Genomic DNA, 17,248 nt, shown 5'->3' on the forward strand with positions numbered 1-17,248 from the left:
ATGTCCAATCATCACCCATGTCTTCCGCAAAACGCAGAAACCTCCCCCTGCAATCGCTTCGAAGATCTTCTCACGGCGATAAAACATCACTATTGTTATTTAGCCGATGCCAATGCGAGCTTGAGAGGCTCACTACACCAGTTGCATGAAGAGAGGGAGAAAGATCTTCAATTGTTGAAGGTCAAGGATCAATACCTTCAAGTGTCTCAAGAACGTCTTCACGCACTTCAAAAAGAGGCTAAACAGTCGAAGGAAGTTGGGCAACAGATCTGGCAATGGCAAGCTCGCTTGGAAGTATGTGAGCAACATATATCCAAGCTTGAAAAGTTGGTGGAAACGATCAACATTGGGCGTGATAAAACACCCCTTCTTGTCGCAGAAAAGTGAAAAACATGCCCCCGAGCTTGAGCAGTTCGTTGATGTACTTTAAGATGAACTTTCTTCCACGTCAAAAGACCCGAATTGATCAAGTCTAACGTCATTGAGGATGACATCTTCCGATATGTTCGACCGACAGGTCTAGTTCAGCACTTCAAAGATCGGAGTAGACGACATATCCTCGCATATCGGCAAGGTTTCATAGCTGGCTCAACACTTACCTTAACTATTTGCAACTGGTTTTTTGATGATATACTACATGCCCGTTCAGGAAACCATGCTACAGTCATGTATAGAACGACTCAAACTGAGTCGGTCAGAAAATGTTGGCTCGTTGGTCAATCTCTGGTTAGGGTATTCTTAGTAATACGCGATTTAAAAAATTCGTCAGTTAGATCGGCTGATTCGAAAGTTCAAAAGTGCTGCTACATCAGAGTAAATATTTTAATCGGCCAGCAGTGTCGCCCCTCTATTTCCAGACAACTTCAATTTAGATCACGGGGCTTATAAGGGGCTTTGGTCCGGCAGGATTGTAGAACTAGAACACTACGAAGATCGCAAAGAAGACGAAGATGAAATAACCTCACGGACTAGCCATAGATTCGTTTTAACTTCATCGTATCATAAATCATTGGCCTAACCGGAGTGTAATATACTCCAGATAAACTTCCACAAGTCTAACACCTTGACCAGCCAAAATTTGTAAAGTCAAATAAATATATGTTACGTGTATTACAATATATTACTATATTAGTTTAAATCCAAAGCCAGATCCCCTAGCCACAAAGCTCAATCCTACCGCCAAATAAAGGCAGAATAAGCACACTAAGACTATATATCAATATTTATCTACGATAAAGTTCAGAGATTACCCATCCAATCCATATGAGAATCGCACTACTACGTGCCGTATCCTCGACCCTTGAGTATTCAGTCTATAGCATATCAATATCATTTCCAGAGCATCATACGTCATTGCGTACTCCCTAAGCAATACCGTAACCATCAGTGGCCTTTCAGTTCAAAGGACTACATATAAGGCAAGAAAGTGTATCGGTTCGCTGCGCCACCGCGTTACTTCGCCTTATACAGCACCCATTCTAGAAATTAAGCAAGTAAAGCTGAAAAAGTTATTATAATTAAAGAGTTCGCATTCTGTGCGAGGGCGACATTCTCTGATCTCATTTCCACAAGGCGCAAATTGGAGAGGGAGAAATCTAGAACGGTAATGCCTTACGCTCCTGCTAGGCATAACAATCTCTACCGATTGAAAGTTCTGTTGAGATCCCTTACCCAGTATGAGCAATGACCAATAATACTCTAGGGCACCCGGCGCCCAAATTTCCATCATACGATATATGATACGAAATTTTGCACACATTAAGAGTTCTAGCGTCGCCGAACAGTTACTGCTAATCCACCTAATAGGCTGATTATACCCTTTCTGTAATTATGACCGCGGTTAAGGTCCATCTTATATAATGCCCTGCTCATATCGGCCATTACTCGGAACCCTCCGATGCCGAAAGCCTCCTTTACCAGTAATGGATCGTCTGATGAATAGGACAAACTTGGACTAGAAGACCCTAAACATCCACACCACAAAACAAGAATATCAGCTCGTCGCCGTGAGTGGTCGGAATAACTAGAGCATTAAAGACATTTCCAACGCCGGCGCGGAGTATAAACGTGTAAGCTTGTGGCATTCAGTGTAATATGCTCATCTCGCCATGGTACATAGCTAATGACTTTTCCAAAAGTAGGTTGCAGACCTAGTCCTTCTTATCTATCTTTCCCACATCGCACACTGAACCTACATGATGACGCTTTAATAGTCTTAGTGGATTCAGCCGCCTAGACTAGAATCTTTGGCTTCAATTAATACCGAGGACAAATTAACCACTCTCTCCAGTTCGACCCCCTTGTTTAAAGAGGGGGCCTAAAGTGGATACCACTAATGCCACAATGGGTGTAGCGTTGTCACCTGGAGTGGAGTCAGCCCCCGAAATGGCATCGGATTTTGGCACTTTGAGCGCCACTTAGAAACCAGAAAACCAGGTATGCCAATCAACCTGTCGTCTTTACTAAGCTAGACGATAACCGCACAATGCGAGATTCATTATTGTACTTCCTGTATTCTACCCGCTGCTTCTAGAGGACCCGCTTGTTTCCGCCACTCACTGATGAACACTTGATTGCGCAGAGTACGCAAGACGCTTTCCCGCATCTACCCATTGTGGAACAACTCAGAGTGCAAATGTATACGCCTGTGAAACGCTCCTGCCATGGCTGCACGAGGTGCAAGAGCCGTCAACAATAATGCGACGAACAAACACCAAGCTGCACCCGCTGCTTAGAAGCTGGGGCCCTGTGTGAGTACAGAATTGCCTTGAAGTGGAACGGGCGTATTCCAAGGCTGCAAAATCCATCTTCTATAGATGGAAGCCAGATTTACAATCATAGGGATATTGGGCTGTCCTCTATTGACTCCGCGCTACCATTGCCTAAAAAGCCCCAGTTGGTCACATTGCACTCCTATCTTCAACAGCCAATGTGCGCTTCCCATGATCTCTCGTGCCTACATCCGAGACCGAATGTGTCAGACCATTCTGTCCATGTTACAGCAGTTTGATTCCTTACTACACGTCACAATAGCTCTTGTAGCCCTTCAACGTTCGACGCTTTTGAATGGGGCTCTTGACCTGTATATACCAGAGGAATTGTGTCCAAGCTGTTCTCTGCCAGTACGTATTGTCTTCGCCGGGACCTGGAGACTCAGTGTTACCCGATTCAACCTCTTACTCACACTATAAGGTCTCTCTGCCATTGCGAGGTGTTTTCAGGACGCGCTACCTCATCTTGGTGCATTCATGTCAATGGTGCGGAGACTGTGTTTGCAGAAGTAGCATCAAGGAAAGGCTTGTATTCTTCAGAATTCAGCTTATGGCTATGGTCTAGCTGATTTTCGTCTATACAAGCACTGACTGCCTCTACCAAAACTGAAACTCGGTCAGCACGAGCCTTGGGATTATCATTACTTCATGGTAATGGTGAAAAACCCCCTTTGATACTTATACTGGATATTCATCGGAAATGTTCTGATGGTAAGATTTGGCACTCTTGTTCAACAGCAGGCTGCCAATGAACATGTTGGTATCCTGCACAGTGAGAGCTTTATAAAGGACCAAGATTCAGCTAACAAGCTTGAAGCGATGGTTCTATGTATGCTCCGCCGCGACATGGAGGATGGGCTGAAGTTCATAAAACCTGTCTCGCTCAGTACTGAATTCATTCATCAATTCCAAGCCAGCAAGATTGCCTACCAGTATGCGACGTTAATAACCTTTTATCGGCGATTACAATAATTACCCCCATTTTCTTGTGAAGTTCAACGGTATGTGAGGGTAACTTTGGATACGGCTTGTACCATTCCTCCCGTCACAGTACTCTCTCCTTGGATCTTATCTACCACGCCAATTCGCACCGCAGGATGAGTGTTATTCGCTCCTTTTTGCATACCCAATTCCTTATAGTAGTAATACTTACCATATCCATCGATTTTCAGTTGCGAAGCTATGAGCAAAGATAGGATGGTACTGAAAGAGCTTTTGCTGGATTTATATAATAAGCTTCATATTTGGAATGTCATCAGGGTAGTGAAAATTCTGGATAAACGTTGGAGTAAGCCAGACCAACCCAGAACTTCATTTTAAGAGTGTACGACGACAGATAAGGGAAATGAGTTACATGAGGACATGGGTAGTTTGGACTTCATACCCTACGAGCCTAAATGATATATAAACCTTTTTATTACGCCCATACAGACACGCAAGCTAGAGAATTGAATAGAACAGTCGAAGTCAGAATGTCTTAGCATGTGTAAGATGTTTGTTTTATCCAGAACATGTTGCGGGTCATAATTAAACTCCTATTCTCGACACGGCCCTCCGTGCACAATGAGACCTCTTTGTCGGATAATGTAGCAGTTTAGTAGATAAATTAGTCTGATTCGTAAGGGCAGGGAAATTAAGCCTCTATGGTCACTTACGCTCCATAAAAAGGAGTTTATAAGTCTTCAAGGTCAGAGTTCCCGACAGTTGGCGTCTCAGAATCTTATTCCCGCGAAGAGATATACGATGAACTGCTGTTTTTTGCAATTTAGATGGACTATTCAGAGGGGCGAGGCCCCGGGGGTTGCAAAGATATGGTTGATCCCCATTGGACTGCTCCCACCCAGTAGCTATAGTGCCGTGTAGATGCCAAAGGTAAGGTGGCGGAGTCTAAGGGGTTGCGGGGGTTTCATATACTACTACTAATTAATCTTTCTGATATCATATTAGGATACTAAAATAAGTCTCTTAGTATAGCTATGCGATGGAAAATTCAAAGTTACTACTAGATCATATGACATATTCAGACCTCTATATTCTTCGCTGAGACTAGTCCCGCCAAGAGCCTTAGTGTAACTAAACTTAGAACTCTTCCACCTAACTCCTTATCGCCTCTTAGGTAATTATCCAATGGTACTCCTGTAGCTTTGAACAGGGAATAGTGAGATCTAGACACAATAATCTACCGTCTAGGATCTTATATCTTCACACCAATAATCTTAATAAAGAATCGAAAGTTTGTTATGGCGAGATAGTATACCAAGATATATCAAGTCATCCGGAGATCTAACGGTTTCTTTCTACTAAACATGATGATGAACAGTAAGCTTCAACCATATCCTAACTATGCCATGTGTTATAAGCGGTCTGATGAAAGGGCTGTTACACGGCTCATTCTCCAAATTCGAAGCATACGTCATTATCGAATGATCCACCGCCAAGACCTTCCTTGGCTTGGCCTGATATGATTTAGTAGCCAGATTGGGAAGGTAGATCGTCCACTTACGGGAGGGATTAAAAGGCATTCCAGGCATGCCATGCGCGTTCCAGGTACACGATATATAAATGTCAAAATTGTTCAACCTCGCAGTAGCGCTTTCTGAGGGAGGGTAATATTTGGGAATAATAGAAGTATACGGGAGCGTAGAAACATGCACTGCCTAGAAGGGCTACTAGTGTATGCGAAAGCGTGGGGAAATGGCAAAAAGAAGCTATTGAAACTCAATGGGAAAGGAAAGAAAACTTCAAAACATGTCTCTAATTGCCACCACCTCTAACTTTGATTGCTCGTATTGACTTTTGAACGCTTGAACTAATCGGCTAATCAATTGGTGATCATGTAAGTATGCTACACAAGGTCTATATCAGTAAGCAAGAGTTCATGAGCGCTCTTATCCAGGAACGTTTCTTTCGCTTCGACTATCTAACGATTGATAGACGCTGATGATACTTGGTATTGTAAATTCTTTTTTATAACCATCAACAACATTATGCTTCCTGAGGGGGGCTTTTCTCTATGCTGTGGGGCGGACACTTGCGCCCAGATAGCCACGCTGGGTATATTCCGGGCTGCATCTTACAGCCACATTCGCTTTGTTCTTTGACAAGTTGTTACGTGTCTCTATTGCCAAAATAGCCAGATCTTCTCTTGCTTCCCCCTGTTCCCCCTTAAATTCAGTTGATCTTTCGCATAGTCAACGGCCTCTATTTCTGATCTTCAAGTTATCGTTGTCCCATCTCGACTGATAATTTATAATGGTGACTCTTGCTGGAAAGGCCTTACGAAGGCTCATAACCATGACAGTATTGTCCCTCACTATCATACTCATTACTCTTCGTTTCAGCTACACAGACAACTTTATCCTCGCCAGCGAGTTGTCCAAGTCGATAAATATAATCACCAAATGCGATACCAACCCCTTCAAGCCCTTCAACGATCCTCATCTTGCTTTTGACTCAAAGATACCGAATGTCATTCATCAAATCTGGAAAACAAACAACGTGCGGACATATTCTAGAGAGATAGAAGCATCCCTTGACTTATGGAAGAACATGTTTGGGCCCTTGAACTACACAGTCAAGCTCTGGACAGACGACGCTATTCTCCAACTCGTCAAAACCAATTATCCTTGGATTTTGACGACATACGAGTCCTACCCCCAGAATATCCAACGTGCCGACATCGCCAGGCTGCTCATTATCCATGCAGAAGGCGGCATCTACGCAGACTTAGACGTGTACCCAACCTCACCCCATCAGATACAGTGCCTCCAACATCTCGGCTTGCAAGCCGTGTTTGCTTCCACGGCAAGAACACTGGGGCTGAGCAACCATTTCTTCATGGCTGAACGTGGGTCCCCATTCCTGCAATGGGTGCTGTACGAGGCCAAACGACGCGGCGGCGTGAAATCCCAACATATTTCCCTGCCATACCTGCAGGTATTTTGGTCTACCGGGCCGACGATGGTAACGGCTGCTTTTAGAAGTTACGCATGGATATATGGCACGCTTTGGTACGACATGGGCTTGTTAGAGAATGGATACTCGAGGGTCGCGATACGGCACGCAGCAGGGAGATCATGGCATAAACTGGATGGGCAGGCACTTAATTATATTGCTGACCATCTAAGAATCGGCGTTCTATTGGGGGGCATTGCCTTTCTATTCTTGGTACTGGGAATCGTCTACATTGCGAGAAGGCATTTATTATAGAACCACTTGGCCCGCACCGTAACTTAAGTACTAATCGTGGCTTAGTCAAGTTTGAATCACTTGACTAGGCTGCCCATGGATACGTCTCTACGGCGTATTACGTGGGCCGCTGCTTAACTAGGTTTTGGTGCTCAACCAGGTTTTTTGTATTCATCCTAACTTTTTGTAACCATTTTTTATAGAAACTATCAATAAACAACTTATTCATCGCCTAAGAGGTCTGATAATATATCCCCCTTAGCAGCAACTAGGCTTTAGTAATAGGCCCCTAGCCTAACCTATAAAATTCATAGCGGGCCTATAGGCCCCTATTTTTAGGCCTATTTAAAATAAGGTTAGCGTAGATACCTAATTTAGCCTAATTTTAGCCTGATTTCTACCTATCCCTACCTGATTTTATATATTTTTTACTAAGACTTTTTTTTAATTTTAGTCTATTCTACTTATCAAGGTAAGATTATTAATTAATTAAGGTTTCTTAAGTATAAGAAGAAAAGTAGGTTAGGGGTAGGATAGATTTAAAAATAATTAGAGATAGGATAGATTTAATATTTAAGGTTAGATAAGTCTAAGATTTTAGTATATTTTATTTTATAATAAGATCTACTAGATCTACTAAAGTTTTTAGTTTTAAGTAATTTAGCCTTATAGAAAGATAAATTACTAAGGGTTAAAAATTAGGGATTTTTTTTAATAGAATAGCTCTCTTCTTATATTATCCCTAATCTAACCTATAGGGGTAATTCTATTATAGTATAATAGATTTAATTAAGGTTTCTTAAGTATAGGAAGAAAAGTGGGTTAGGGGTAGGATAGATTTAAAAATAATTAGAGGTAGGATAGATTTAATTTTAAAGATTAGATAAGTCTAAGATTTTAGTATATTTTATTTTATAATAAGATCTACTAAAGTTTTTAATTTTAAGCGATTTAGCCTTATAGAAAGATGAATTACTAGGGGTTAAAAATTAGGGATTTTTTTAATAAGGTAGCTCTCTTCCTATATTATCCCTAACTAAAGTATAGCTTATCTAACTACCCTAATTAAACTAATACTTAGAATAATTAGAAAATCTAGTAGTGTTAAGGTAAAGGTATTAACTAGATAAGGTTAAAGATATTATATATAATTCCACTATAGAATAGATAGAGACTAATCCTTAAGGAATTATCTTATTCCTTAAGTACGATAGATATATATATAATAGGGTAGAACCCTAATTAAGTGAGTTATATAGGTGCTCTCTAGGAGTAGATTAGGCGGGATTAGATAATATATTAGCCTACCCTAATATTATACTCTAATAATAGGGTTACGCTATAATAATTATCTCCCTTCTTTTTTAATAGAGTTGACCTTAATAACTTCTTTAAAATAGATAATATAGAAGTAGAGGATAGGTATTATAAAAGAAAAGATAGATACCTATTTTTCTAAGATAGAAATCATAGGATACTTTATATAAGGAATAAAAGGGCTAGGTAAGTGTTATGAAAGAAAAGATAGATACCCATTTTTCTAAGGCAGAAATCATGGGATACTTTAGGTATCCCGAAATAGTACTGAATCGCTTCTAATTTAGTATCTAGATTAAGAGTGAGCTCTAGGCTTACCTAGAGCTAGTCTATAATGAAGAGATATTTAAAGTAAGATTATTATAAACCGTTTATCTAGCTCTTACTTAGCTCTCACTTCCTCTATATTAAGGAAGAAGAAGAATCTCTCTCTTTTAATTCTTCCCTTCCTTAAGAATTAGTTTTAAAACTAATATAATCTCTATAAGGGGAATCATGAATATATACTTACTATAATATAGGCTTAATACTATATAAAATTAGTAGTAAAAAAATCTCCTGTCTTTAGCTATTTAAAAAGTATCTTTATATTTAATATTAAAAGATTATAGCCCTTATAATCTATATTTAAAGTTAGTACTTATTAGTAGTCTTATAAGAGTAAGCGAAACTACGCTAGTCTTGATATAGTAATAAAATTCTTATACTTATAATCTTTAATATCTCGCCTAAAGAAATATTATAGAAGCTAGAAATTTAATAAGATCTAGGATTTATATACTAGTATTAGTCTATATTATTCTAAACCTACTACCTTCTCTTATATATAGGTAGTAGGCTATTTAATAAGGCCTATAAAATTATATATAATATAGATATAATTATAACTATAATTATACTAGTAAATAACTTTTCTACTCTAGTCGCTCCTAAATAGTTTATCTTATTCTATATAACTACCCTACTAAGTTTTATATTAGTCTAAGTTATAAGGTAGCTATAGCTAATAATTAAAGTTAATATCTAGTAAGTCTTATATACTTATAGAAAAAACTATACTAATCCTAATTAAGTAATAAATTCTTATACTTATTTTCTTAAATAAGTTACCTAGGAAAATAGATATTAAGCTAAGATTTAATCCTCTAATAGAGAATTAATATTAGTAGATTCCTAATAAGTTTTTATTTCGCTCTAATCTAAAGTATAGGTTTCTAATATTATTAAAATAGGCCTATATTTAGTGTCTACTTAAAGAAGTATCCCTCTATTAGTATTCCTTAATACTAAATTTTACCTCTTAAATTTACTATTAATTAGATTAATTAACTTAATAGATATATATCTTTAAGTTTCTAGTTAATATAGGCCTATTAATATATATAAGTTATTTAAATCCTTACTATTATATACTCCTTATATAATCTTATACTATTTACTTATATCTCTTACTCGCGCTACTTACTATATAATATAGGGTTATATACCCTCTCTTACGCTACTCTAATCCTAATATCTTATAGTTTCTATATATTAATTTTATATATAAGCTAATAATTTAAGTAGCTAGAAATAAATATATAAAGAAATAGTATATAGTATATATTACTACCCTAGTACTAAAGTATATATAATCCTTTCTAGTTCTATCTCTAAAATAGCTATCCTAAATATTCTCTTTAGTATTTAAAACCTACTCCTAGTATCTTATTAGTACTCTCTTTAATATTTATAATCCTTAAGCTCTTACTTAGCTATTATATCTTCTAATTAATAGATTTTATCCCTTAGATAGCCTTAGGTCTATTACTATAGCTAAGGGGTTTTTAAAGCTAAGTCCTTCTCCTAGATAAGGGACTATTACCTCCTATACTTATACTATAATTTAAGTAAATACTAAGTCTCTATACTACTCTAAGGAATTAGAGCGCGATTTATCTATAGCTTATAAGGAGCGCGTTAGTTTTAGATCTATAGTCGCTTAAGTCACTTTAGGCGCGTCTACTCTATCTTCTAGACCTTCTCTTTAATCTTCTTCTTAGTCTAACTATTTTAGACTCCTTCCTAATATATTAGCTCTACTTATAAAGGCCTTCTCCTTAAAGGCCTAGTAAACTACTAAAGTATACTACTATCTACGCTAGGTAGATTTAGCGCTAGTAGGTCCTCTACTAGTATAGGGTCTCCCTCTTATTAATGCTTATCCTATTAATATCTTATAGCCACCTCCTAGTCTCTCTTATACTTCTACTATACCTTATCTAATCTATAAGGGTAATTATAATATACTATATTATATTTAAGGTAGATTTCTTAAGTATAGGGAAAAAGAAGTAGATTAGGGTATATTATATTAAATATACTCTTTTATATATTATATTAATATTCTAGGCTCTAATAAGACTAAAATTTATATATATTCTTAATTAATAGTCTAATTACCCTCTATTTAATTTTTAGGATATTTAGTGTAGTAAAAAGTATAGTTACTAGGATATAAAGTTAGTATATTTTTTTAATAGGGTAACTCTCTTCCTATATTATCCCTAACTAAAATATAGCTTATCTATCTACCCTAAGAAAACTAATAGTTAGATATATTAGTAAATTAAGGATTTTATTTATTAAAAGTTAATAAGTAGGGTAATTATAATTAATAGAATCTCTATATCTTTTAAGAGTAATTTAACTATATTTAACTTATCTAGTAGTTTTTAATAGCTAGAAGTACTAGACTATATTATATATATATTTCTATATTTACTATTAAGTTTACTTCTACTTTAATTTTATCTAACTCTATTCTTTATTTTAATTCTAATTAATTTAATATATTTTACCTTAATTCGCTCTAATTTAATTTAAACTAATTTTATCTAATTTTATTTAATTTACTAGAGTATATTTATTTACTATAATATTTACTATAATATTTACTATAATATTTACTATAATATTTACTATAATATTTACTATAAAAGATAGATATATAAACTATCTCTTTCTCTCTCTCTCTTTTTCTTTTATTATCTTTATTAATCTATAGCTTCTTATCTTTATCTAGCTTGGTCTACTCTACTTTTTATTAGAAGCTCCCTTATAGTACTCTTTATCTTTTAGTTTTATTAAAGTAATCTTTAGTCTTCTAAGAAGAACTTTCCCTAATCTATTATTTACTACTCTAGTAACTCTTACTCCTAATCTATATTAAGATAGGTCCCTCTTATATATCTCCTTTATCTATAACTAACTATATCCTAGATATCTACCCCTTAGACTACTAATAGTCCTAGATTATATAGTAATCTTAATAATCTCTAAATTAATTATTCTAATATCTATACTATAGCGATTAGGGCTAAATAGGATCTATAGACTAACTAGTAGTATATATCCCTTATTAAAGACCTTTATCTTATTATAAGATCTCTTCTTATTAATATCTTTACTAGGGATAATATCTTCTTTATTAATATCTAAACCTTAGTAAATTAGATAAGGGGCCCTTCTAAGATCTTAATAGAGACTATTTATAGCCTTGCTAACTTATCCTATACTAAGGACTTCCCTAAACTCCCCTACTTTCTATACTTAATAATACTTTTCTATATACTATAGATTCCTTAATATACTCTTAATTAATATTAGTATATAAATAATTCTTTATATTATTATATATATTATAAGTATAAGGGCTATATACTCTATTATTAGCTAATTAGTTTAATATCTATCTCTATTATAGTAGCCCTAACTATTATATTTCGCTCTAAGCTTAGAAAGAACTATCTACTCTTAGTAGTATTCTATATCTAGTATTATACTAATAATAATACTTATTAACTAATTATCTTCTTTATATATCTAGAATACTAATATATAGCTTAGATAAAGTATCTCTATTATATCTCTAGTACTTATACTAAGCTAGTGCCTATTTTAGGCTCTAATATTTATATATTAGTTCTAGAGTAAGAATATCTAAATTAGTAATTAAAGATAGAGATAGTTAATAATAGTACTAATAATAAAGATTATATCTAATTAGTTTCTCTTAGGCTTACTTTTTTCTTAATCTTTTTACTAAGATATTACTTAAATATAGTTCTTTATAGGATTATCTTCTAAGATATTACTCTAATATAGTTCTTTATAGGATTCTTTCTAGAAATATTTTATTAATATAGCTATCTATTAAAATTTTTACTAGATATATTTACTCTTATTAGATTTTTTAATTATAGTACTTATTAGATTTTTTAATTATAACTTATATTAGATTTCTTAGATTTAGTATTTATTAACCCTTTTTAATATAGTATACTTTAATCTTTTTATAATTAGAATTAGGGCTTATAAGTCTAACTAATTTATACTCTATCTTATTAAGGGATATTAGAATTATTTATAAATTTAATAACTACCCTTTATTAGGGTTAGTATATATTATAAGATATTAAGGCTATTAAAAAAGGTAGTTACTAGATTTAAAGTTAGTAGGTTTTTAATAGGGTAATATATAAACCCGCCTATAATATATTATAATATAATAACTACTACTATAGACCTAATAGGGTATAAGTAATTATAAGGATTATTCTAGCTTAAAATTTAGGGGTTAATTTCGTTTATTTCCTAATAGTTCTATTTTATATAGCCTATTAACTATATTTTCGCGATCTAATATTCTAATTATATAGGTTACTAATTAATATACCTAGATATATATTTCTAATTATAATATATTAAGTACTATTTATAATAACCTTATTACTAGTAAAGTATTTTTTACTAATTCTAAGTTCTAGATAGTAATTTACTAGAAATATAAGTATACTATATAAAGGGATAATATTACTAACTATTTAATTAGTACTAACTACTAATTACCCTATTTAATAGTATAGGAGATTAAGTAATATATCTAGTAATAGGACTATATTAAAGACTAGTATGATTTAAGTAGGATTATATATTATCTAGGAAGAACTATTAGGTTTAGACTAGATAGTACTTAGGAGGATCTAGTAGGATTCTACTAGGTAGTATAAAGACTTTACTATTATTATATCCTTCTCTACTAGCTAAATATATCCTTATATTCCTAAGTATATAAGATCTTCTTAGGTATAGAAGAATTTCTAGTAATTCTAACCTATATATTCCCTTTTAGAGATAAGTAGGTCTACTTATACTTATCTATAGCTAGTCTATAGATTTTTAGGGGAAGAGTAGCTAATTTTAGCTATAGATAAGGGTTTCTATATAATTCCTTTATACTAAGGATCTTATAATAATTTAAATAAAAGAAAATAAAGGAAAATAAAGGAAAAAGCTTATAAAAGCGTGCTAATACCTTAAAATAGGTATAGTAATAAAAGAAATAAGGATATAGGGCTTATTATATTTTAGCCTATATAAGGCTTAAAAGGTTCTTTTAAGTCTATTCTAGTCTAATCTATCTAATTAGTTAATACCCTATACTTAGGAGTATAGTAGATACCTTAAGGGTTAATCTATATAGTAGTAAGTAATTAGATAGGGGTTATAGTACTAAAGAAAGTGTTCTTTTATATTATTATATATAGTAGTACTATTCTCTTACTTTATAATATAAATAGCTACTTTTTCTTACTTTAACTTCTTCTTCTCTTTATAACTCTCTATACTATTACTCTTAATCTTATTAAGAACCTACTTATACTATATCTTATATAAGTTCGCTATCTACTACTACTTATTATAGTTTACTATAAGAAGTACTTTATAATTATATTAATCTTATATAATACTATTTATATTTCCTCTCTTTATTTTCTTATAAATTATTATATTAGATAAGTCTCCTCTATCTTAGCTTTTCTATTCTAGTAGGATATAGTACTAGTCCCTATAGTTCTAGCTTAATCTAATTAGATCTATATAGGTTAGTCTAGACCTATTTTCTTATAAATCTATACTAACTTCCCTAATTTTAATAAGAGATAAGGTAACTAAGATTATTAAGTTAGCTACTAAGACTACTAAGGAGGAAGCTATAATAAAGGCTCTAGAGAAAGCTATTCTAGAGAGAGGCGTCTTAGAGGTCTTTAAAGAGGTTAGGGATAAGCTCCTAAAGGAGGCTAATAAGGAAGCTTTAGAGAAGGTCGCTATTATAATATCTATAAAAGGGGATAAGAAGGGTATAAAGGGTCCTACTAAGGCCCTTATTATTAATATTAGAGAAGGATCTTCTACTAGGGCTATTACTATAGCTAAAGTAAAAGCCTATAAGGTAGTCCTTACTAAGATTACTAAATTTATTATAGAGTTAGGACTAGCTAGGAAGGGCCTAAAAGGGAAGGGCTAGAAGATTACTAAGCCTATAGATATATCTAAGGATCTTTCTAAGTATTATAGAACTAAGGGCTTTGATTATAATCCTAATCTAAAAGTTATTAAGGTATTTAACCCCCCTAAGAATAAGTATACCTAGTATTTAGAGGATAGGGAAGTAAAATAAGCTATTTATAAGAGTAAGGTTTACGCTACTAAGGCTAAGTCTAATAGGAAGGATAAGGGTAAGAAGAAGGCTATTAAGGACTTATTTAGGTCTAAGAGTTCTATTTTTAATTAGAAACTAGGTAGGGTTTATAGTCTAGATATTAATAGAAATCTATTAATTAATCGCTTTAAATCTAAGTCTAAGAAGGCCCTTATTAAGTCTTACCCTTCTAATATAGATATAGACTAATATAAGAATAAGTAGAAGTCTATTATCTCTTCTATATAGTATTAAGTAGCCTATATCTAGTAGATTAGGATTATAGCTCCCTTTAGATCTATCTATAGCTACTATTCCCACTATTTAGGTCTATTTATATCTTATTAGGTTACTATTATTAATAGTTAGCTCCTATTTAATAGGGCTTACGCTAATTATATTTAGGAAGATAACTCTAGACGCTATTTCTTTTACGTAGGTCTATTACTATTCTATATCTTTCTTCCTTTACTTACTACTAATCCTAATAGTCCCTTCTTATTTTATAGATATACTAAAGGTTATAAGGGTAATATTAAGATAGGAGCCTTTATATATAGGACTCCTATTAGAAAATACCGCTATAAGGATATAAAGGGATCTAAGAGTACTAGTAAGCGCGCTTATATAACTACTCCTAAAGGAAAGGGGAAAGGTAGAGCTACTAAGTTAAAGGGTATTCCTTATAGACTCGCCTTTAATCTAATCTTATTCTACTCTATCTTAAAGGATCTAGATATACTTAAAGAGAAGTAGACTAAGATTTATAATCTTTATTAAGATCTATAGGGCGCCGCTATTTATATATTATAGGAGTTAGATCTTCTCTATAAAGTCCTTATTAAGAATAAAGAGAATACTAGTTTAGATAAGTCTAGTAAAGAGGGTACTAATAATAGTAAAGAAGATATCTTTAAGGGTATTAATATATAATTTCTTTTAGGTTAGTTTAGGTTAATATAGGTAGTTTTATATCCTTTTTATTCTTTATTAGTACTTTTTAATAATTTCTTATTTATTTATAGGCGTTCTATATACTTATATTTTATTTTACTTATATTTATATTAATTAAGAATAATTTTAGATATTTCTTAAGTTAGTTTTATTTCTTAAGGTTATACTTAAGATAGCTAGCTTCTATACTAGCCTAGAATAACTTTACTTTTTTATTTTTAATTATATTATAATCTATATAATCCCTATATATCTATATAGCCTATATCTAATATATATCTATTTATATATAATTATATAGGAGTTAGTAAGAACTTCTCCCTACGCCTTACTATATAGTCCCTATATATATCTATATAGCCTATACTTAACTATATATCTTTTATATATAGTAGTATAGGAGCTAATAGGCCCCTTTCCCTATACTTTAGTATAGTCCCTATACTAACTATATAGCCTATATCTTTTAGATATATCTATTCTAGTGGTTAGATTACTATTATAAATAGGCTATTAAACTAGACTTATTACTTCTACTTAGTATCCTATATAGGTTACTCCTCTTTTAGTTCTAATCTAGTTATCTCTAATATAACTAATTTATAATTATTTATATTAGAATCCTATTCTTCTAGCTTAGTATATTCTTCTACTAGCTAAGTAATTATCTTTTAACTCTTTCTTTTTATATTAGCTCTACTCTTAGCTAATATATAATTAGTAACTATATTTCCCTCCTCTATTAGACCTAAGTATATATCTATATATTATAACTCTTCCTACTCTTTCTAAGTATAAGTTAATAGGTCTATATATATAGGTAAGGAGACTTCCTTATTAAGGATCTACTATAACTCTTCTAGCTAGTCTAGATAAAGGCTAGCCTACTATAGGGCTAACTATATAGTTATAGAGGCCTATAACCCCTATAGGTTATCTATATTTACTTTAATTAGGTAAGATCTATTAATAAGGTTCCTTAGTACTTATCTACTAGATTCTATAAGAGTATATATATCTAATAGATATACCTATAGTACTTAATAGGGGCTAAATTATTTACTCTTAAATTTCTTTCTTAACTTATTCCTTATAAGTACCTAGCTTCTATTATAGAAGCTTATTTTTATAACTAGTGAATCCTAAATATAATTTATTTAGATTACTTAGTTTAGTAGTAATTTATTCGCCTTTATTCTTATATTATTAAGATTCTAAAGGATTACTTCTCTATCTATAATTAGCGTATTTAGGGAGTCTATATTACTAGGGATCTTAGGGTATATACTATAGACTAGATAGAAGGGGCTATATCCTATAACTAAGTATATATAAATATATATAGAGAATAGCGCTTATAGTAGAAAGAGGTCTTATACTTATATTAGCTTATCTATAAGATACTTTATAAGTATTTAACTAATAAGACTATTTAGATTCTCTACTTTCCTATTTATTTATAGATAGTAAGGTATTATTATATAGTAATAGGCC

At 33.0% G+C, this 17,248-nt stretch overlaps 1 protein-coding gene across 1 annotated transcript; it reads left to right on the forward strand.

Annotated features, from left to right (window-relative positions):
- Nucleotides 1-6,023: 6,023 nt before the first annotated feature.
- N7503_009375 (glycosyltransferase family 32 protein) lies at nucleotides 6,024-6,980 on the forward strand (the record flags this gene model as incomplete). Its single annotated transcript, XM_057068922.1, has 1 exon — nucleotides 6,024-6,980. One exon carries the CDS (start codon nucleotides 6,024-6,026, stop codon nucleotides 6,978-6,980), a length of 957 nt encoding a protein of 318 aa, XP_056919777.1.
- Between the last annotated feature and the right edge of the window lie 10,268 nt (nucleotides 6,981-17,248).

This window comes from Penicillium pulvis (genome assembly GCF_028828015.1).
Source record: "Penicillium pulvis strain IBT 33274 chromosome Unknown contig_7_segment1_segment0, whole genome shotgun sequence".
Taxonomy (NCBI): domain Eukaryota; kingdom Fungi; phylum Ascomycota; class Eurotiomycetes; order Eurotiales; family Aspergillaceae; genus Penicillium; species Penicillium pulvis.